General features: G+C 45.9%; 2 protein-coding genes across 5 annotated transcripts; both read left to right on the forward strand.

Annotated features, from left to right (window-relative positions):
• The first annotated feature begins 2116 nt into the window (after positions 1–2116).
• On the forward strand, positions 2117–7847 carry LOC117967054 (ankyrin repeat and SOCS box protein 8-like). Of its 4 annotated transcripts, none has more exons than XM_059013267.1 (5): positions 2931–3239; positions 3584–3762; positions 4228–4416; positions 5343–5447; positions 6201–7847. In XM_059013267.1, exons 3-5 carry the CDS (start codon positions 4288–4290, stop codon positions 6834–6836), a joined length of 870 nt encoding a protein of 289 aa, XP_058869250.1. In that variant the 5' UTR covers positions 2931–3239; positions 3584–3762; positions 4228–4287; the 3' UTR covers positions 6837–7847. The 4 variants fall into 4 exon arrangements, with proteins under 4 accessions (XP_058869248.1, XP_058869250.1, XP_058869251.1 ...); XM_059013268.1 differs by having other exon boundaries at positions 3652–3762; XM_059013265.1 differs by lacking the exons at positions 2931–3239; positions 3584–3762 and adding an exon at positions 2117–2415.
• A 679-nt stretch (positions 7848–8526) lies between these two features.
• LOC117400981 (cyclic AMP-dependent transcription factor ATF-7) lies at positions 8527–22132 on the forward strand. Its single transcript, XM_059013264.1, has 12 exons — positions 8527–8796; positions 15615–15695; positions 16139–16235; positions 16450–16583; positions 16975–17112; positions 18486–18643; positions 19153–19249; positions 19471–19587; positions 19948–20097; positions 20651–20839; positions 21278–21380; positions 21860–22132. Exons 2-12 carry the CDS (start codon positions 15648–15650, stop codon positions 22069–22071), a joined length of 1443 nt encoding a protein of 480 aa, XP_058869247.1. The 5' UTR covers positions 8527–8796; positions 15615–15647; the 3' UTR covers positions 22072–22132.
• The last annotated feature ends 1415 nt before the right edge of the window (positions 22133–23547 follow it).

Genomic DNA, 23547 nt, shown 5'->3' on the forward strand with positions numbered 1-23547 from the left:
TATTTAAAGATTTATTCTTCAATGCTTAGCACAGCTTTACAATAGAGCAGGTATTTGGCACTTTTTTTTCTGTCCAAAATGTCAAGTTTATCCCCTTTTTATTTAGAGTACCCGATTTGTATAATGGTTATCCGTGGATTATATGTTAATCTTGTGTGTGTGTGTATGTATATAATATGATTTTTATTGGGGTGCTTCCTTTGGGCTGTGTGGTTTATATGATGGGGGGGGGGGTACCTTCAGGTTATTTATTTTGAGGGGGGGGGGGGCTTGTTTGTGTTGCTGTTGGAAGCCAAATTGTCTTTAAACAGTAACATGAATTATACACACACACACCCACCATGAATCGGTTGGGGATTGATCGGGGAGGGGGGGGGGGGAATGGGATTTTTGTTTTAACCTCCACATGAAAAATGCGTTTTCCTTGTACAGGGATGGCACTCAGACTCCCGTTGCACGGCGGTGTGATGCATTCCTGGTTTCGCTGGCTGTTTTAATCAGACACGGCTCGGCGTGAAATCTGCAAAGGGGTGACACTGCTGTGCAATAGGAGTCTTACTGCCCTCCCTGCTGCAGTTTCACTGTCCCTAAATTTATACTTTTTTTGTTTTTCTCTGTAAATTGAATTGTTATTCTCCTCAGCCCCGAGGGTCCCCTGTTAATAGTTTGTTTTTCTCCCAATAAATTGTATTTTCTTGACCTCAAGCCGTAGGTTACTTGAAAGAAGTGTCATTAAATTTCTGCGTTCGCTTTTTTTTTTGGGGGGGGGGGGGGGCGGGGGCAAGATATCCCTTTTAAAATAAGCAGGTCGTACGTTTAGTGTTTTCAAGGATTAACACAAACCGCAGCAGGAGGCTCCATTGAAATGCAGCATCTAGATTTATACTGAAAATCCAAACCTGCATTTAAATGTATACAGGGACTCCGGAGCATACATATATTTACAGACACAGACACACACATCGTGGCAGCAAAAACATACAGCTACCTCCGTTGTTTGTTTTCAAGGAGGGAACTCACAATTCGGACGACAGGATCCGACCTGTCGGTATATTTTAAACCCGGTCGTTTTCGTGCAAAAATGCGAACGATGCCATCGTTTTTATTTGTGGGACACGCGTGTACCTTTTTAAAAGGGTTAAACAGGAAAAACTTCACACACACACGCACACGTGCTTGAGTGTCTGTCTTGTTTTCATCCATCCCTGCCGTCTCACCTGTATAAATATAAACCATTCTGTACCTGCTTTTAATGTCGAATGACGGAGGAGGGCGGGATAGAATATTTTATATATAATTCTGCTCTTTTCAATTCCAAGGTGCTATGGATTATTGAAACAACACAACACACACAAAAAATACAAAATACAAATAAAAGCTGATCTTAAAAACAAGACGTTTGTATGATTTGTTGTTTTTTATGAGAGTTCGGGGCTTGACTTGCCCAATCCGGCTCAGGGCTGGTGATTGCATTGATGGTGTTTTGATAATGTGTGAAAATAACATTAACCACACACTGAGGGAGGGGAGGGAGAATGGTCTTTAAAAACAAGACTGAACTTCGCAGTTTATTTAGTGATCACTGCAACCACTCCCCCAAAAAGTGGAGTTCAGCGTGCTGTGAACATCAGGACAGCTGTCGCGATATGATATCGATCTATCACGATACCTGTAATCTTCCTGGGTTATCAATAATCCGATCAATTGATCGTTTAATGACTGTTTTGTTAAAGGACACGTTTTATTTTATGTGTTTATTCTTTAACCAGGAAAAAGCCCGTGTGTTCCTTACTTCCAGAGGAGTATTTCCCCTCCGATAAATAAATGCACACATCTTGCAGAGAAACCGGGTCTCGTTAAGTTTCAATGAAAAAAAAAACCATTGAAAATGAGACCGGTTTTTTAGCAGACAAGATTCAAAGAGGATGCCAAACAGAAACTAGAAAATTGAATTTGCATGCGCGTTGACTACAACGAGATGTTCATAACACCGGGAGACCTCGTTTTGAGGTTTGCTGTATCAAACCCCATGTCTCCCCTGGTGCGCCGTGCAGTGTCCTGAAACCTACAGCCTCCGGAAACCAGGTTCAAAGTGGCTTCGCGTTCCCTCAGCGTTAGGGATGCAATGCTACAGCTGGAGCGATGGAGAGTGTGTGCTGCCTGTAACATTTGGCTACAGAGCTGGATCCTTGCGTGTTTTGCTCTCGGTGGTAGATGACTGTTTGGTTTATCTGCGCTCGCTGGCTGTTCTGACAATGCTATATTTGGACAAGTGTCTCCGGGCAGAGTCTCTACATGGCAATGGATGCGCACTCTCTATCTCTCTCTCACACACACACACAATGCATAGCGGCGAGCCGGCACACAGCGAGCAACTGCTGGATACGACGGGACGATCGCACGCTGAAAACTCCAGTAAGAATCGGGACATAAAACGCGGTTTTGTTCTCTACAACATTCTCGAAATTAAAAGTGCATTTACAGCCTATGTCTGTTTTGAACGTATTTAGTTTGTGTGTCTTTATCAGCCATCACGCTGGTGGTCTGAGATATGAATTAGCAGCATTTCTTTTTTCTTTATTGAATTAACAGATAACTGTTCTAATAGCTTTAAATTAATACTGAAGTCATTTTTTTTATCTCGTGTGTGTTATTTATAGATGATGATGATGATGATGATGATGATTAGCTGTCTGTCATTATATCCAATATTTAACGTAATGCCACGATTTAAATATCTGGTCTGTATTTTATACTTAGTTTTATCTTCAAGTCATTAAAAACGCCGTCTTATGAAAACCTTCAGTTTTATTGTAATCACAGCAGCCTCCCTATCGTGTCAACACCACGGGTACGAATTCAGCACCGTTTGACAAACGCAACCGCTGCTTCGGGTGTTCCGCTAGGGGGCGCTGTGCTTGTTTACACTCCAAAAAAACATTTTAAAAATATAATCTGATAAAACACAAGTGATAATTTATTAAGTCGTGTTGGATCGACCGTCCTTGTTTTGCAGGACCAGCGTACTTTTAAAACATGTCTTTACAAGCATCACATGAATACGGTGCAGTTGAATAATAATCAGAAACGTGTCGGTGGCGCGCACGGTGTCCAGTTTTCGGCGACACCAGTCGGGTTGTCTCGGTGGTTTTAATTGAACTGGTTTATAACCAGCATCGGGTTCGTCGATAGACTGAAGAGAACACAGAAAGTAGATAACCAGTATCATATTACTGGAGGTAAGGCTTATCAAACGAAGGAGACAAGTCTATCTATCTATCTATATTATATATATTGATATAGTAATTAAACTGATCGGGGTGCTCCAACCGTGTGCAAGATATGAAATGTAAAATAAGTAAAAACAATTCTTTAAAACATATTCTGACAGCATCACTTTATATAATGTCTGTGTGTTTAGTAAACAAGCCCCGTGGATTTTGTGTGTTTGTTTTACGTCCCGAAGCGGTGTTAGGATACGAATTACCGATAAATACAGCTGAGACGATTATAATAACCGGTTTAGTGAATGGATATTGATTTGTTTCGCTGAGTCGCCTTCCGATGTGTGTTTTTTACACAGGCAGAAAAAAACAAAACGAAACAAAACAAAAACGGTCTAACTGACAAGGCCGCGGTGCCTCTTTGCAGGAGCCTCGGCGTTTCCTGGAATCGAGTCCGTGTCTGTCCGTCTTACAAGCGTCCCCAAAAACGAGACGCGGGACTCAGTTTTGTAGCCGCTCAGTACATCCAAGCCACACAGTAGGATGTATTTTATTTAATTTCATAATGGAACTGACTCCACACGAATATCAATGTTGCCCCTTTTTGTTTAAATAAAACATTTTGTATGTTTGTATATAAGACTCCCGTTGCACAGCATTTTGATCCATTCCTGGTTTTACTATGAGTTTAATAAGACACATCTGAGCTTGTTCCCTATACAGACAGGGGCTGATCAAGCTGGTAGTAAAACCTGGACTGGGTGAAACTGCTACGGAATAGGAGTCTAAAGCTGAGAGAACATGGAGCCACTTTCTCAGGAGCAGCGGCTTGAAACCTGGTTTCAGGAGACCTCGTTTTTAGGTTGCTGTATCAAACCCCCAAGTCTCCCCTGGTGCGCCGTGCAGCGGCCTGAAACCTACAGCCTCCTGAAACCAGGTTCCGAGCCTCAAAGTGGCTTCCCTAATCTGAATCTTGTTTTTCGTGTGTTTGAAATGTTCACAGCCTTGGTTTCTGCCCTCCCCTGCCCTCCCTGGGTGTGGCTGCAATGCGGGTCTGGGTGCAATGAGCTACACTGTGTGGTACACCATGCAGAACATCCAGAGCAAGTACTCTCTGTCGGAGCGACTCATCAGAACCATCGCGGCCATCCGCTCCTTCCCTCACGACAACGTGGAGGATCTCATCCGGAGGGTCCGTACCGCTGCTCTGTCATCAGTGTTCACGGGCAGCCAGCCTCTGTTACAGGGGATTAGCGAGGCGCCCATGTTTTTTCCTTTGCTTTCCTCGCGCTGCGCGGGGTAAGGCGCAGGAGCGTGTTAAGAATTTGGCAGTTTTGCACCACAGAGAGACCGGCACGCTGTTTCTGAAGATGTGTGTGAAACAGACAGGAGCAGCCTGGCCAAATCTCATTTACTGTGTGTGTGGGGGGATCAGTGTATATTATTATTATTATTATTATTATTATTATTATTATTATTTATTTCTTAGCAGACGCCCTTATCCAGGGCGACTTACAGTTGTTACAAAATATCACGTTACAGAGAAGAGCAGAATTATCCCGGGTTTAAAAGGCATGTCGTATGCAGACAGGCTAAAAGAATTGAATCTATTCAGTCTTGAACAAAGAAGACTACGCTGCGATCTGATTCAAGCATTCAAAATCCTAAAAGGTATAGACAATGTCGACCCAGGGGACTTTTTTTGACCTGATAAAAAGAAACAAGGACCAGGGGTCACAAATGGAGATTAGATAAAGGGGCATTCAGAACAGAAAATAGGAGGCACTTTTTTTACACAGAGAATTGTGAGGGTCTGGAACCAACTCCCCAGTAATGTTGTTGAAGCTGACACCCTGGGATCCCTCAAGAAGCTGCTTGATGAGATTCTGGGATCAATCAGACACTAACAACCAAACGAGCAAGATGGGCTGAATGGGGCCTCCTCTCGTTTGTAAAGTTTCTTATGTTCTTATAAAATAAAATACAATCAAATCAGTAGTAAGAGCAAATTCAATAAAAAAAACTACAGTATGTAAATAGTAATAGATGAAGACCCTGCTGCTTGTGGTTGTCCGGGTGTGCTGCTCTGTAACCCAGCCCTGTCTCTCCGGTTCACAGGGAGCTGATATTAACAGCATGCACGGGACCCTGAAGCCGCTGCACTGTGCCTGCATGGTGGCCGATGCTGACTGCGTGGAGCTGCTGCTGGAGAAAGGAGCCGAGGTGCCCCCCCCCCCCCCCCCTGACCCGTCAGATCCTTTGTTAGGGCTGTCCTTTGATAAAGTGATGGAGTTAGAACTGATCAAGCTAGACCCTGACTGGATAAGTCAACTCTAGAGCGTCTTACAGCACCAGTCATAACGTTTCAGTGTCTTCAGGAAAACTCTCCTGGGGGGGGGGGGACCTTTACCAGGGTCAATGAAGTTCTACAAACTTCAGTAATTCAGACAGACTGCCAGTAAAAGTGTCAGTAAAGTTGTCTCTCTCTCTCTCTCTCTCTCTGTTTGTCTCTCTGTTTCTGTCTCTCTGTCTGTTTCTGTCTCTCTCCCTCGTTGTCTGTCTCTTTCTCTGTCTGTCTTTCTCTTGCTGTCTCTGTTTCTGTCTCTCTCTCCCTCTCTGTTTCTGTCTGTTTCTTTGTCTGTCTCTGTTTCTGTCTGTCTCTGTTTCTGTCTCTTTCTGTGTCTCTCTCTCTTTGTCTGTCTGCCTGCCTCTCTGTTTCTCTCTCTCTCTGTTTCTGTCTGCCTCTCTGTTTCTCTCTCTCTCTCTGTTTCTGTCTGTCTCTCTTTCTGTCTGTCTGTTTCTCCCTCTCTGTTTCTGTCTCTCTCTCTCTTTCTCTCTCTCTCTCTCTTTCTGTCTGTGTCTCTCTCTCTTTCTCACTCTGTTTCTCTCTCTCTCTCTCTCTTTCTCACTCTCTCTCTTTCTCACTCTGTCTCTCTCTGTTTCTCTCTCTCTCTCCCCTCCCCGTGCTGGTGTCAGGTGAATGCGCTTGATGGTTATAACCGCACGGCGCTGCACTACGCCGCGGAGAAGGATGAGAGCTGCGTGGAGCTGCTGCTGGAATACGGGGCGGTGGCCGACGCCCTCGATGGCAACCTGGACACGCCCCTGCACTGGGCCGCCTTCAAGGACAACGCGGAGTGCGCCCGGACACTGCTGGAGGGGGGCGCGTCCCCGGACCCCCGCGATTACAACCAGGACACCCCTCTGAGCTGGGCCGCCATGAAGGGGAACCTGGAGAGCGTGCGGGTGCTGCTGGAGTTCGGGGCGCAGGTTCGGGTCTCCAACCTGAAGGGCCAGAGCCCCGTGTCGCGGCTGGCCGCCCTGCTGGCCCGCGGGCTGGGCACGGAGAAGGAGGAGGCCTGCCTGGATCTCCTGGGCCGGGCGGTGGGTCACCTGGACCTGCGCGACGGGGAGGGCAGGCTGCCCCGAGAGCTGGCCCGGGACCCCCAGCTCTGCCGCAGGCTCACCCAGATGTGCGCCACCCCCCCCAGCCTGCGGGCCCTTGCGCGGTGCGCGGTCAGGAGCAGCCTCGGAGTGCGGCACCTGCCTCCGGCCGTCAGGGAGCTGCCCCTGCCCGAGTCTGTGAAGGACTACCTGCTGCTGCTGGACTGAGACACTGGGGAGAGCAGAGCAGAGCACAGCAATACAATACAACACAGTACAATACAACACAACACAGGACAATATAACACAATACAACACAGTACAGTGCAATACAACACAACACAACACAGGACAATATAACACAGTACAGTGCAATACAATACAGTACAATACAACACAACACAGGACAATATAACACAATACAACACAGTACAGTCCTAATAAACTGGCCAGGTATATATTGATTTGGTCACGTGTTTGTTTTTATTTTAGTTTGGGTGAACTCTATGGAGTTTCAGAAGTTGTGCTGCCAAAAAAAATATATATATATACATACGTTTTAATATAGATACACAGATAGGAAATGTGGTCCAATTCTGACACAGTGACTGACGGGGAATGTGCACGGGGGTGACTCAATGCAATTGTTTTTTTTTAAATCTTGATCAGAGGTAATACCAGAAGGGTAATTCTGATTGGACGCACCGCACGTCAGTGTGGATGATCTGTGTACACATGTCACAAGTTTAATTCCAGATCAGCCCTCCTATTCACACCGTGGAGCCAGCGCTCTCGCACACCTGCAGCTATGATCGCCCCCCTCTGCACCGGACAGTGTGTGTCTGTGAGGGGTGCTGTGTGGGGCGGACCAGCTAAGGAGAAGGCGCCACTAAACTAGCATAGATCCTTGCAAACATTCAGGGACTTCGTGCTGTGTCAATCTTGTAATATCTGTTCATTTTGCGGTGATGTATTTATGGTTCGTGTGATTTAAAAAGCCATGTGGCTGCTGTTATTGGTGCAGCAGTTATCAGGGGTCTAAAAGTGATACCCCGCGATGTGATACTCGCGTTACCGGGGGCGATGCTTCAGATCCGCTTTCAATATAAAAGCGTGTAATATATATGTGTGTGTGTGTGTTTGCCATTTTCATTTCATTTGTAGGCATATTTAATACTGTTTACTCTATGGGATACAGGCAGTACATTTTTCGATTTTAATAAACATTGCTTCACTTGACGTATTTTCTGTGTAGTTTATTAACAGTTTATTAACACAATGCACACGCATGCAATAATCATTATGATGATGATTATTATTGTTTGTAATAATAATAATAATAATCCCCAGCATGATCTATTTCTTACAGGTAACGATTCCTTCATCGCAAGCAAACCCTGGCTCACTGCCCCCTTTAAAGGAGTGGTAACAGAAGCATGAACCAACACTTTCAAACCCACGTTTCTTGACTCCTGTTAGCACTAGTAACATTATCGCTTATGCAATTTCTAGTACAACAAAAAAATACTTTAAATACGCGTATATGCACCACTGTGACGCACCGGATTTCATCATTTGAACCCACTTGCATCAGTTGCATTTACAGGCTTGCTGAATGCTGACCGTGGCACTGCAAATCTCCTCCTGTCGTGAATTCTGACTCATGTAATTTGTTATTTTATGGAAGACAGGAGAGTCAGATTAAGTTATTCACGCTCCTTTTGCAATATAGGCTAAAAATGCATGCCAACATTTAACGCTGTTTAAAAAATACGCAAGGGATTTTAATTAACAGTCTCTCCCTCGGGTGTTGTGATATTATTGGTATTAGGCTTAGCTTTTGGGTCACTTATTTTTGATTGCATACGTGACATATAAAATGACATAAAAAAATGACCGCTGGAACGTCAGCCCCAGATGTTTTGACGTCATGGGATGACGTGCCCCGCCTTCTTTCAACCCCTTTGCCCCCGAGATCTCGTGGAAGGAGTGCCTGCATCCTCTCGCGAGAGTTTCTCAGTCGAGTGTCCGATTCCAGGACAGCGAGAGCGATCCGGGGGCGCTGGGGTGAGTTTGTAAACATCCCGTTACTGCCCGACCGACACAAATACAGGAGCGACACCCACTTTTACCCGCCAGTAAGGGCGCCGTGAGCGTCGTGAGCCGGGATCCGAGCCGAGCTGACAAGGTAAACACTCACTAGCGCGTTTGTGTCTCTCTTTTATTTTATTTTTCAGACTCGCCCGCCTGTGTGTTGTTGGCCGCTGTCTCTCATGTTCCCGTCCGGTGTGTGTGTGTAAACTGTACAGTAAACTTGAACCCTTTTCGTATTTTTTTTGACTGTTATATTTTGGACGCAGACGGCGCCGTTTCGTCGCCTCGCTTCCTCGGCCCTTGAGGCAACTTCGCCGGGGGTTGTTGGGAATAGTTTGTCGAGTTTTGTGGGTGCCGCGGAGCCGAGTAATTCTTGTCAGGCCTGCGTTTCGGTCTCTCTCTCTCTCTCTCTCTCTGCCTCGGAGAAGCGGACGAAAAGGTGGAGAAATTCCCTCCGCCTTGAGGGACAGCTCGCTCAGCCCATCAGACCCCGCTCCGGGGCATGTTTGACAGCCAGCCGGCCATTGGGAAGCCAGGGCGACCGTGATGGAAGCGCCCCTGGCCAATCGGTGGTCGAAGGGGGCGGGGTCAAGCGGGAAAGGGCGGGGGTTAGGTCTGGGAACGTTTTGTGTCTCCGGGACACGCTTGTAAAGAAAAATAAACTATATTAATTGATTTTTCTGTACAGTACTAGTTTTACACACACCACGACTGTACTTTTCATTATGTAAAGAAGTTTTCACCAGACATTTCTTGCTATAATGTCATTTATACGATATATATATATATATATATATATATATATATATATATATATATATATATATATATATAGTACTTTTTCTTTTGTAGATTATTTATTTATTTATTTATTTATTTATTTATTTATTTATTTTCTCGGTAACTGTTTTGTGTTGCAATCGAAATCTTTGTTTGTTTTTTTTAACAACTGTATGTAAATTATGTTCTGTATAAAACCAAGTCATTTAACAAGACAATGCAGATTGCTAATCGTGTCAGCGGCTCTGTTCTCAATCTGTGTGGATTGCAAAAAAAAAAAAAAACGCCGTGATCTGGTTGTGCTCAGAAACGGTGTTGCACATTAGTGTGGATCAGCACCTCGGGCTATATTTTAACATACAGTACTTGGATTGTTTTGTTATAAAATCAGAACTCACGATATTACCCCCAATAAAAACACACCCATTCTGTCTAGACTTATTTTACAGAAAGTAACCATTGCAGGCACTGTAACAATACAAAGAAAAGTCTCTTAAAAAAAAAAAAATAAAAAAAAAAATCCCTTCTTATTTATTTGTGAAGGATTGTTGGCCCGTGTTCATTTGCCCCAGGCGTTGACATTACATTACCTTTTTTAGGGCACCCATCAGGCCAGCCTACATGTTAAACTACAGTATTTTGTAACTTTGGGGATTGCGAGACACATGTGTGTAGTTGTCTACAGCACACTGAAGCCTCTATTTTATGACAGTATATTAAAAATGTGGAAAACTGTAAGGGTGAAGTGAGAGGAGGAGACTTTGACAGGCCAGGGTCTGTTGAAGGAGCCTCTCTTGTTTGAACAGGCTGTTTCCAGCACCGTTTCTCCAGTCACAGGCACTCTGCTAGTTTGAGGGCAGGTGTGACCGGACTGGCCCACCTCGTGTCTCCTGGGCTTTCTCGCTGGCTCATCGCTGCTGAACTGGTGCTGCTAGAGGCAGGTCGACCAGGATGCTGGCTGAGATCAGGAGCCGTCTCTCTCTCTCTCTCCGGGGCTCGGAGAGCTCTCGAGGGAGGAGATGCCCTGAAGACAGGAGCAGAGTCGGGTGAAAGACGTCCCGACGCTGCTGGTGTGCCCCTGTGAGGAAGAGGAGGACAAGCAGGAGGGTGGAAGGCTGTTGAAGATGCGCAGTGTTGTTACAGAGTGTGCCACGAGCTCCATGCAAAGATAGCCTGTTTTAAAACGGTAAGAGGGGTGTCTGACAGAGTTGGGGTCAATTCCGAATGGAATTTGAATTTTTTTTTTTTTGGTCAATTCCATTTCAATTCTTGAATTGGAATTGATTTGAATTGGAACTGAGTATTTATGGGTGGATTTGGAATTGAAAAACGGAATGGACCCCAACCCTGGTGTCTGACTCCAAATGGAGGGACCATCTGTGTGTGTGGGAGAGGAGGGGGAGCCCCAGTGTGGAGAGTTTTATACAAACCCCCCTTGGATGAGAGAGCTGGAGGTTTACTGTGTGAGGCTACTTCATGGTGTTTTGGTCACAGAGAGGTTCCTGCACAGAGTGGACTCTGTGCTCTGTGAGTGAGGAGGGAGAGCTCATCTTTTTTTCTGCAATCAATTCGTTTTCTAATGGCTGCATGTAGATATTATTTTTTTTTTTTTTTTTGTGGAGAGACCAACATCTCATTTTGTCAACAAGAGAATGTATTTAAGTCATGATTTTGCCAAACATGTATGAAGATCGTGCATTTCTCTCTCTCTCTCTCAGATAGACATTCATATAGAGGATTCAAAACCAGCAAACGTCTCTATCTTCAAGGAGAAGCAGCATGGTAGAAATAGCGAAGTAGTCTGTTGTTGTTTGACAGTTGCACAGTGACTCCCGTATTATATACAGTATATGTGCTATTAAAAGCTTGTGATATGTAGAGAGAACCGTGCTGTTATTTATATAGTATGTTATACAGGAGCTGATGGCATTTCTAAGTGCACTAGCAGCCCTGCTGCTGCGAGTCGGGGCATGCATGTTCCACTTGGCTCTCTCACACTGCGGTGTCATGGCAAACAGATTTCAAAGCCATGCAGCACAATGCCCGTGCCCACATTTCCTAGGGCACACCTGAGTGTTTTTTATTGTGCCCTGTGGGGCTAATGTGTGTGCCTGGCTTTCAACTTTCAGATTAGTCTTGAAGATTGGGCTAAACTATATGTTTTTTTAAATTTTTTTACGGAAGACACAGAGAGAGAGAGAGAGAGACACAGACACACTCACACATACACAGAGACATACACACAGACACAGAGAGACACACATGCACGCACACACACATAAACAGACACACAGAGAGGCTCACACACACACAGAGAGGCTCACACACACAGAGACACGCACACACACACATGCACGCATGCACACACACACACACAGAGGTGCAAGTTGTTTCATTGTGTGCATCAGTCTTGGCAGTTCCTAACATTTCCTTCAACATTGCCAAGCATATTTAAAAAAACACTCGCCGAGAACATTCTGCTTTTTAACAGGGCTCTAGGGTTTGTTTTTTTTCTTCTTTTATTGAATTAGTGTTGGATTTAGGAAAATGTGATTTGGGAAACATTTGATTGGGTGAAGGAGGAAGCTTGTGTCACTCTGGCAAAAACTGCATTGGGGGATGTAAACAAACTGTACTGTCAACAAGGGTTGTTTGCACAGAAGAATACGATCAAAATGAACAGGATTGTGGGATGCTCCTCAACTTAAACACATTATTAAAATATATAATATATATATATATATATACAGTATTTTTGTAAAGTGACAAATACAGGCTTGGTTTGTTTTGCTCATCTTCAGAACTTTACTCGCATCAACTCCCCACAAAGTTAGCAGCCAGTTTCTGTTTCATGCAAGAATGTCCATCTTCAGCAGGTAGTTGTGTTTTGTGTTTTGTGGTGTGTGTGTTTACTGCTTACTTCACTAGCTTAGCGTTCTCTGCAGATCAAGTTGAACAAGCAGCTTCGTGGTGTCCACACCAGACCAGATCAGTTAGAATTAGAATGACGGTAAGTCACAGCAGAATTGTTTGCTGAAAATTCTTGACAGAGCTTTCGCATTTGGTTAACTCTGGAACTAAAAATATCCCTCGGATATCCCTCGGGGGTCCACGCATTTGATTTCGCTCTTATCTACTCGTGACTTTGTTGTATTTCAGAACTGCTCTTATCGGTAATGTGATATCTTTGTAAGAACTGCAAGTCGCCCTGGATAAGGGCGTCGGCTCAGAAATAAATAATAAAGTGTTCTCTCAGAATGTGCAGGCGTGTCTGGCTGTGGATGTGAAAGGTTGTGTTGGTGTGCTCTCCCTGAATTAATATATTATTGACCGGGCGGGTACTCCCAGTCTCTTCAGATTTCTTACTGTGTGGCTCTGCCTGGTTGTCTTTTTAAAGATGTTACAATCGATCGCAGGAGAGCAGCAGCGCTGACCTCCTCCACGCCCCTGATGGAAAGCTTTGAACATCCTCCTAGTAATCCGTTTTGCAGTGGGTGCCATCTGCTTCCCTGAATGCATGTGGGAATAGGCAGCAGTAATAGGCTTGTTACATCCAAGCACTTTATTATTACTATTATTATTATTATTATTATTATTATTATTTATTTCTTAGCAGACGCCCTTATCCAGGGCGACTTAAAATTATCACATTATTTTTACATACAATTACATTATTTTTTACACATTATTTTTACATACAATTACCCATTTATACAGTTGGGTTTTTACTGGAGCAGTCTAGGTAAAGTACCTTGCTCAAGGGTACAGCAGCAGTGTCCCCCACTTGGGATTGAACCCACTGCAGCCCAGCGCTTTCTTTATCTAACCACTGAGCTCCTCAAACCCCCTGCCTTCCACACTGCAGCCCAGCGCTTTCTTTATCTAACCACTGAGCTCCTCAAACCCCACTGCCTTCCACACTGCAGCCCAGGGCTTTCTTTATCTAACCACTGAGCTCCTCAAACCCCCTGCCTTCCACACTGCAGCCCAGCGCTTTCTTTATCTAACCACTGAGCTCCTCAAACCCCACTGCCTTCCACACTGCAGCCCAGGGCTTTCTTTATCTAACCACTGAGCTCCTCAAACCCCCTGCCTTCCACACTGCAGCCCAGCGCTTTCTTTATCTAACCACTGAGCTCCTCAAACCCCCTGCCTTCCACACTGCAGCCCAGCGCTTTCTTTATCTAACCACTGAGCTCCTCAAACCCCCTGCCTTCCACACTGCAGCCCAGCGCTTTCTTTATCTAACCACTGAGCTCCTCAAACCCCCTGCCTTCCACACTGCAGCCCAGCGCTTTCTTTATCTAACCACTGAGCTCCTCAAACCCGCTGCCTTCCACACTGCAGCCCAGCGCTCTCTCTCTCTCTCTCTCTCTCTCTCTCTCTCCCATTCCTGGCTCCCCCAACAGCTATTAATACAGTTTGTTTAGTCCGTTTCCTAGCAAGGTCCTAAGCCCTGCAAGGCAGCTGAAGGTTATGGGGGCGGGGGGTGTTAGTAATGACAGGTTGGGCTGTCAAACTGGATCTGCTGAGCAGGAGAAATACAGCCCTGCGCCCCACATTTACAACGGTGAGATGCTTCATAAGCGGTTGCAGGGGATTTTTTTTGGTTTGTTTTCTTTGTGTCACGAGGCAGAAACTAGTCAGAGAAGCGAAGTCAGGGAGCTCTGAATCCGTGCGTGAGAACCCTGAGGTCATCTGCAGCAGTCAGTGTGATACCTGTCCCGGCAGGTCACTGCTGAAGAAAACCAAAGTTTCAAGGTTAAAGGTTTGGGGTGTGTACATTTAAAAAAAAAATTAGGATGCTAAAGGCAGAAGATATCCTGACTTATTATTTATTTATTTATTGATTGTCCAGCACACAACCAAAAACACCAATCATGCTTTCGTGTTTTATTTACAAAAAAAACCAAAACATTTCTACACAGCTGAAGAAGGGCTTCGGTCCAAAACACCCTAAACTAAACCGTGTTTTTTATTTTAAATCATTTAAACCTTTTGTGTAAACCCCCACCAGAAAAAAAAATAAAAACAAATAAATAATATCTTGTGCTGCAGTTTTTCCTGCTGCAGTTGTACCTTGTTTCAAACACGCTTGTTAAACTTTGCGAGACGTTGGGAAGCTGGCTCTCTTGTGTGCTGCAGGATGGGATTGGCGATTTGTTTTACTGCAAGAAAGCCACCTAGAATTTCCTGGGGGTCGCTGGACAAACTCCAGTTACCCCCCTCCCAGCCTCACTGCCCCCCCCCCCCCCCAGCCCCAGGTCCGTGCTCACGGCTCCAGCCCCCGATCCGTGCTCACGGCTCCCCTCAGACTGCTTGTGTAACAGAGAGCCAGCCAGCCTGCTCTGCACTATTAAACTTTAACAGCCTGCTTCCAATCCACATTTAATGGCCGTCTGCTGGTATTTATTTTTACATTTCAGCCGGGGATTTACTGAAGTCCTGCAGTTTTTTTTATTTATTTTTTTTCCTCTCTCTCGACTAAGTTTTGCTGACTTCAGAGTTGTGTGTAAATTTTGGTTTCGATGAAATACTTAGGCTTTCTTCCTTCATTCATTACAAACTGTGTTACTTATCTTATTTTTTGTTTTGTTTTTTCTGACCTTGAAAGACGGGGAAGGGGGAGAGATGGAGGGAGGGGAGCGGTGTGGTCTAGTGGGAGCTCTGGTTACTAAACCCACATTTGAATCGGAGCGATGTTGGTGCGTTCTTTTTAGATTTCCTTTGTTTTTGCCTCTCTCTCACTCTCTCTCCTCTCTCTCTCTCTCTCTCCTCCCCCCTCTTGCTCTCTCTCTCTGTCTCTCGCGCTCTCTCTCTCTCTCTGTCTCTCTCTCTCTCTCTCTCTCTCTCTCTCTCTCTCTCTCTCTCTCTCTCTCTCTCTCTCTCGCTCTCTCTCTCTCTCTCGCTCTGTTTTGCTTGTTGTGTCTCTTCCTCTCGTTGGTTGGGACGTCCTGTGCAGCCACTGCCCGAGGATCCTCACCGGGGACGCAGCGGATCCCGTCGCAGCCTCTTCTATTTTTAATCCCCGCTTTGTGGCTCGCGGGTCTCTCATGCAAGCCTGCAGACATGCAGATCGAGGCATTGCTGCAGCCGTCTCTGTAAAAACTGACCTGGTTTTTTTTTTTTCAGTAAAGTGCTACTCGTTTTGGGGAGAAAAAAACAATGGGTGATGACCGACCCTTCGTGTGCAGCGCACCAGGATGTGGGCAGGTAAGTCTGTGTCTGTGTGTCTGTCTGTCTGTGTGTGAAGCAGGGTTAGAAATTAGCAGTGACCCTGGCACTCATAATAAAAGTAAAACTCTCTCTTATATATGAATTAGTACAGTCGTACTGTATGTTAAGACATACTAAAAGAAACTCAGTATAGTTGTAATAAATTCAGTGGCAAACTGGAAGTCTGTCTCTGTCAGTGTTTGCGTTTGAATTTGTTAAGTTTATTCAGTCCTCACCCTTATCTTGGTGCCGTGTGTCAACACATGGCGTCGGAAGTCGCGTGGAAGGCTGACGGGACTCCTTTGTCACAGTCTGAGTCCGTGTGTAAATATGAGAAACAAATATCTTACTCAAAGGAGGTGCTTAACATAACTCGGGACTGAAAGGATTAGATGCTTGTAATTTGCTGTGCGTGATCTGTTATTTTTTTGTTTAAACAGCGGTTCACGAACGAGGACCACTTGGCCGTTCACAAACACAAACACGAGATGACGCTGAAGTTCGGACCTGCCAGAACAGACTCTGTTATAATCGCTGGTACGTGATTCTCTGTCTGTGTGTGTGTGTGTGTGTGTCTCTCTCTCTCTGTCTGTGTGTGTGTGTGTGTCTCTAGACTTGTCTGATAATGCTTTGGACCAGTCTGGGTTTTTTGAGGGGGGGGGGGGCTTCGAGTGGGTTCGAGTGAGCTGGTCTGTGCCCCTATACACTATGCATAACCAGTCTCTCCTCTCTCCTCTCCCCTGCCTCACAGACCAGACCCCCACGCCCACCCGCTTCCTGAAGAACTGCGAGGAGGTGGGTCTGTTCAACGAGCTGGCCAGCTCCTTCGAGCAGGAGTTCAGGAAGGCCACGGAGGACGATGAGAGCAAGCGCGTGAAAGTCACGGTGAGGAGGGCGGGGCGCCGCCAGAGCCGCTGTCTCACCCTGTCCGCTTCTTGGGAGTTTTGATTCATGGACCGAGGAGGTTTGGGGGTCCAGTGGTTAGAGAAAGGGGCTTGTTACCAGGTTTTCATCCACTGGCTCACTGTGTGTGTGTGTGACCCTGAGCAAGTCACTTAACCTCCTTGTGCTCCGTCCTTCAGATGAGACGTAAAACAAACAAGGTCCTATTGTAAGTCAATCTGCAGCAGCAGCAGTTGTTGATGATAGTTCACACCCTAGTCTCTTCAAGTCACTTTGGATCAAAGCATCTGCTAAATGACTAATAGTAATGATAATGATAGTAATGATAATGATAGTAATTATAATGATAGTAATGTCTTCTGGAATCCCTCAGCCCGGGGCGCTGGGCGTGACGTTGGCTTTGACCCCAGACGTGAAGGTGAAGAAGGAGGAGTCAGTGGAGGTTGATGACTCCTCCCCTCCAGACAGCCCCCGGTCCTTCTCCAGCATGTCGGACAGCGAGGACGCAGAGGTGAGCTGGAGGAGCAAGCAAGCCGGCACGCATTCCTTCCCATCACTCGAAGAGCAGATCTTTCTCTCTTATTTCTTTTTTTTTTCACCTCCCTGTTGAAGTGGTTTGCTATCGTTCTGGGTGCTTCCGGGTTCTGTGGCTTCAGTATTGAGTTTTTATGCATTTTCTTTCTCTGAATCTGCTTTTACCTTCATTATAAAAGTTTAGCATGTGTTTTTTTTTTTTTGCAGTTTTACCCTCCTGCTTTTCCCTTGGTTATTCTCTGCATTTACCATCATTTATCAAAATGCTTCACAATGTTTCCCTATACCTCTCTGTGCTTCACAATGCTTCCCAATACCTCTCTGTGCGCCCTATGCTTTGCCAGACCTCTCTGTGCTTCACAATGCTTCCCTATACCTCTCTGTGCTTCACAATGCTTCCCAATACCTCTCTGTGCGCCCTATGCTTTGCCAGACCTCTCTGTGCTTCACAATGCTTCCCTATACCTCTCTGTGCTTTACAATGCTTTCCTATGGTTTACCATACCTCTCTGTGCTTTACAATGCTTTCCTATGCTTTACCAGACCTCTCCGTGCTTTACAATGCTTTCCTATGCTTTACCAGACCTCTCCGTGCTTTACAATGCTTCCCTATGCTTTACCATACCTCTCTGTGCTTTACAATGCTTGCCTATGCTTTACCATACCTCTCTGTGCTTTAATGCTTTCCTATGCTTTACCAGACCTCTCCGTGCTTTACAATGCTTCCCTATGCTTTACCAGACCTCTCTGTGCTTTACAATGCTTCCCTGTGCTTTACCAGACCTCTCCGTGCTTTACAATGCTTCCCTATGCTTTACCAGACCTCTCCGTGCTTTACAATGCTTCCCTATGCTTTACCAGACCTCTCCGTGCTTTACAATGCTTCCCTATGCTTTACCAGACCTCTCCGTGCTTTACAATGCTTCCCTATGCTTTACCAGACCTCTCTGTGCTTTACAATGCTTTCCTATGCTTTACCGGACCTCTCTGTGCTTTACAATGCTTCCCTATGCTTTACCAGACCTCTCTGTGCTTTACAATGCTTCCCTATGCTTTACCAGACCTCTCCGTGCTTTACAATGCTTCCCTGTGCTTTTTCATACCCCTCTGTGCTTACCTGTGCTTTTACCATGCTTGCACTGTGCTTGATTACACTTTGCTGGGCTTTTACTGTGACAGTACAATCTTCCAGCTTTCCCATGAAGTCTGTTTTGTGAAGTTGATATTCAGACTCCATATCCATTGAGGTTTTTTTTATGTATGTATTTATTTATTTCAATGAAACCCGATTTTTAAAACTGCTCGGCTACGTGATCTGATTCCTCTCCTGTTCCTCTCGCTGATTCCCAGGAGGTGCCCCCGAAGCCTGTGCTGAACTCTGCCCCCACCCCCACGATCGTGCGGCCGGGGTCCCTGCCGCTGCACCTGGGGTACGACCCCCTGAACCCCACACTGCCCTCCCCCACCTCCGTCATCACACAGACACCGCCCTCCAACAGGCAGCTTGGGTAAGTGTGTCTGTGTGTGTGTGTGACTCTGTGACTCTGTGTGTGCGTCTTTGTGTGTCTCTGTGTGTGTGTGTCCGTGTGTTCTTGTGCCTTTGTGTGTGTGTCTCTGTGTGTGTCCGTGTGTTGTTGTGCCTCTCTGTGTGTGTTCTTGTATCTCGCGCTTACAGATCAGTACAAAAAAAAAAAAAAAACTGACAAAACCTAACTTATGAGCACATAAGCTATTTCTTTGAATATTTTTTAAAATAGAAAGAAAAAATAAAATCTGCTGGAAGTACAGTATTTCATGTTCGATTTGAAATGTCACGTTTTTCATACAAAGCGGTGTTTAATCCAATATGTTAACGTAACATTGTTCGGCAGGTTTCATTCGACTTTATGAAGCCAAACTGCTTGATTCTTTAGGGTGATGCAAAGCCTTTGCCCGTAGCTGTGGGTGTGGCAGCTGTGAGTTTGTTTCACCCTGGCGCTGGAGCATCGTGCTCATAACCCTGCCCCTCTGCTCTCAGGTCACCCTCAGGCCCGTACTCAGTCCTGATGCAGCTGCCGAATGGACAAGCCATGCCACTCCCGGGACCCCCTGTGCAGATGACCTCAGTCATATCGGTAACGTGGGGGAGTGGGGGGGTGTTATCATAGTTTTTCAAATTTGACATTTAAAGCCAGTCAGTGCAGGAGTGTTTGCTTTGGCCCCAGTAATTGCCATTGTTGTCGATCCCTGTTTCTTTTTAAAATCCATTCCCATTCCCATATAATCAGTTCCGATTGAAATCCAACACTGTATGTATGTATTTATTTATTGTGTCTGTCTGTGTGTCTCTGTGCAGCTGGCCCGGCCCATCTCAATGGTTCCCAATATCCCGGGGATCCCTGGCCCTCCTATGAACAGTAGCAGCGGCCCGACGTCTCCCATTGGCATGCACGTACCCTCCGAGGCCAAGATGGTGAGTCGGTCCACCGCCCACGATATGGATTCTTACTGGGGAGGGCTGAACCATTACGCGAGAGAGGGGTTTGGGTTAGATTGTGCTCCTCAGATATTTCTTTAGTTACAATACAGTCTTTTGTTATTAAGTTATTATCACTAATAATAAAGTACATCGGAGTATTTAGTCTCTTTTTTTGTAGTCGTTTTTACAACACCATCATCATGATCCGAGCCTGTGGAGGGAGAGCCGGATCGGAGCAGTCGAGTCATCGGTCCGTGCAGCGTTGCTCAGCTGTTTCAGGATTGTGGCTCTCCAGGACCGGGGGTTGCCCGCTCCTGAAACTCTTTTCTCACGACCGCTTTGTGTCTCCCGCAGCGGCTGAAGGCTGCCCTCTCGCACCAGGTTCCCGCTTCCCTGAACGGAGCGCTGATGATGGGGTCAGCGAGCAGCATGGGGCCGTCCAGACAGGAGCAGAGCCAGCTGCTGGTGCAGCAACCGGATGCACCCTCCCCGGTACAGCCACAGGTACAGCACGGCAACGCCACGGCCAGGGAACCACACGCCTGCCTGCTTGGCTCGGGTTCTTCTAGTTTCAATAACGCTGATGAAGGCACTAGCATTAGAAACGCCTGTCTGCTTGACTCGGTTTCTTCTAGTTTCAGTAACACTGATGAAGGCACTAGCATTAGAAACGCCTGTCTGCTTGACTCGGTTTCTTCTAGTTTCAATAACACTGATGAAGGCACTAGCATTAGAAACGCCTGTCTGCTTGACTCGGTTTCTTCTAGTTTCTGTAATGCTGATGAAGGCACTAGCATTAGAAACGCCTGTCTGCTTGACTCGGTTTCTTCTAGTTTCAATAACACTGATGAAGGCACTATCGGTTTATTCTACTACAGCTATACAAAGGACATTTTGTAAATGAAGAGCAATTGTATATAGAAGAATACACAGAACCACTACAGATCTGTTTTGTTACCGACACACTGTGGCTAATCAAGCTCGTAGTAAAACCTGGAGTGGGTCAGTACACAGAACCACTACAGATTTGTGTCGCCCCACCCCCCCCCCCCCCCAGGTGTCCCCAGCCCAGCCCACGGGAGGGAGGCGGCGCCGGACCGCGGAGGATGACCCAGACGAGCGGAGGCAGCGCTTCTTGGAGCGGAACCGGGCCGCGGCCTCGCGCTGCCGCCAGAAACGCAAAGTCTGGGTGAACTCTCTGGAGAAGAAGGCAGAGGAGCTGTCCGGCATGAACGTGCAGCTCTCCGTGAGTCACCGGGAACACAAAATAAACCCGATATCGAATCGACTCCCATACCGCACTCCCTCGCTGCTGCACCAGTCCACCGATCACCGTTCAGATTGTTATCTTATATATAAAAGATAATAAAAAAAAAAAAAAAGAAAGGCATGCGAGCTGCAACCGGCTCATTTACAAAGGTGGCCCAGGAAGGAAGGCAGGAGCAAGGCATTAATAAATGTGGCAAAGCAGGGAAAACTATGGCAAATGCAGAGTTATAACCATGGGAAAAGCACCCTGCAAAGATACCCTGGTGAACTTTTAATACGGGACAGCGCCAAGATAACTCTTCCTCAATTAAATACGACACCCTTAATAATAATAATAATAATAATAATAATAATACTAATTCTAATAATAATAATAATAATAATTGATCCGAACTGTTTCTGTCTTGGACTCCAGAACGAAGTGTCACTGTTGAGAAACGAAGTGTCTCATCTGAAGCAGCTCCTGCTGGCCCACAAAGATTGCCCTGTCACCACCCTGCAGAAGAAAGTCTACATGGGTAAGAGAGAGAGAGAGAGAGTCTAGTCCGACAGCCTTAACAAAAGTCAAGCTCCAGGGATGGTAATTAGACTCCTGTTGCATAGCCGTTTGATCCGTTCCTGGTTTTACTGTCACACAGTTAAATCACACACCTGAGCGTGTTACCTATACACACTGGCTTATCAAGCTCCTAGTAAAACCTGGAATGGGTGAAGCTGCTACGCAATAGGTGTCTTATTGCCGTCCCTGTGGACATAAAGCAACGTGCTAAATATGTAAAATGACGGTTGTGTGTACTGTTGAAAAATAGTAATAATTACAAATGATGTAGCCGTATATTTATTGTGTACGTATTAGGGACTGTAGTGGATGTACAGGTGTATTCCCAGCCCTGAAACCTGATTGCCGAGTTTTTTTTCAAAAAAACGGTCCCTCTGTGAAAAGACGTTCTTTTCCTTTTTTGTTTTTTCTTTCTATCTTTTCGTTTTTTTTGTTCAGGAGGAGAGGAGAGCCCGAAGGACATGACGGAGCCCACGGCGTCCCCCGCCCCCGTCATCCAGCACAGCTCCATGAGCCCCCACGCCCCCAACGGCATGAGCACCCGCGAGGCGGCCGAGGCTCTCGCCATGTCCGTGCTGGCAGGCATGGGCAACGCCCCTCGCCCCGCCCACGTCATCATGGCCCCACAGTCCCAGTCTGCCGGCAGATGATGGTGAAGAAGTGAAGGGAGCCCTAGAAGTAACCGACACAGCGAGAGACTGAGGGGGGAGGGGGGGGACCGGGAGGGAGGGACGGAGGGACGGAGGGACGGAGGGACGGAGGCAGGGAGTCCCCCTCACTACCTTCATCCTCCTACTCCTTCCACTGTTGTACTAAACAGCCAGCAGGGATGGAAATGAGACTCGCGTCACACAGCAGTTTGTTTTGTTTTGTTTTTTTACCTGTTCCTGGTTTTTCTATGAGTTTATTAAGACACGAATACCTGAGCTTGTGTATAGACACTGTGGCTGATCAAGCTCCTGGTAAAACCTGGAGTGAGTGACACTGCTGTGCAGCAGGAGTCTTGTTCCCACCCCTGGCTGGGGGTTGGCGTGGGTTTGGGGCTGAGGGTGTTAAAATATCCGGTCTGCCGTGGAGCTTTGTGTTAATACTGTACAGTTTAAAAAGACAACTTATAGCATTCTTTTTTTTTTTTTTTTTTTTTAAAGGGGGAGGGTTCGTAAAATGATTTTAGCATATTTTTGTTTTCTTAGCTTTTTTTTTTTACCTGCAAGCTCTTCAGTACATGTATAGCAAATCGCCAGTTGCGGGTTTACAAGTAAAAAAAAAACAGACAAACAGGCAGAGCTCTTCGATCGAGCTTCTTCAATATAGCTGCTGCTGCTGCTGCTGCTTCTTCCTAAAGATTAATACTTGCAGGTAAAAGTGTGGCGCAGCGGTTAGAGGTAGTGGACTGGGAGCTGTGGCCCGGTGGTTAGAGGTGGTGGACTGGGAGCTGTGGCCCGGTGGTTAGAGATGGTGGACTGGGAGGCAGTGTGGCCCAGCGGTGAGAGCTGGTTCTGTCTTTTTAATGCAATGCACTAGCAGTCTCTAGTGACACCTAGTGGGCACATAATGCATTACTACATTTAGAGTTGATTCGTATTGCCAAGAGGAGAGGAAAAAAAATAACATTAATGAAACCCGTTTTTTATTTGCAACATGAAATATATATATATATATATATAATATATAGAAGATAGATAGATAGATAGATGTGTATGTCGGCTTCTCTGTGTGTGTGTGTTTCACTTTTCTTGTTTTATTGTAGCAAGCCAAAAGACTAGCCCTAATTCAAACGTGAAAGATATTTTTTTTTTACTGAAAACTCTTGCCAGAAAGAAAGAAAAAGTGTTAAATCAAACTCCGCATGATCCGTTTGAGACCTACAAGTCCCTCTCGACTCTTCCTTTTGAGGACAAAGGCTAAAAATCTCACTGCCATAAAAAAACAAAACAAAACAAAAAATTAATTCATTGTGTCCTGAAGCGGATTCCAGTTTGCAATTCTGTATCTGGCCAGCAGATTGCAGCAGAGGGTTAGCAACGCTGAACCAGTGAGCGAACGCTACAGCTGTGCTTGCCTGCTTACACAGAGCAGTGCCCTTCGCTTTACATATGTTCACATAACATAGATAATGTAGATGC

The sequence above is a fragment of the Acipenser ruthenus genome, chromosome 45 (assembly GCF_902713425.1).
Source record: "Acipenser ruthenus chromosome 45, fAciRut3.2 maternal haplotype, whole genome shotgun sequence".
Taxonomy (NCBI): Eukaryota; Metazoa; Chordata; class Actinopteri; order Acipenseriformes; family Acipenseridae; genus Acipenser; species Acipenser ruthenus.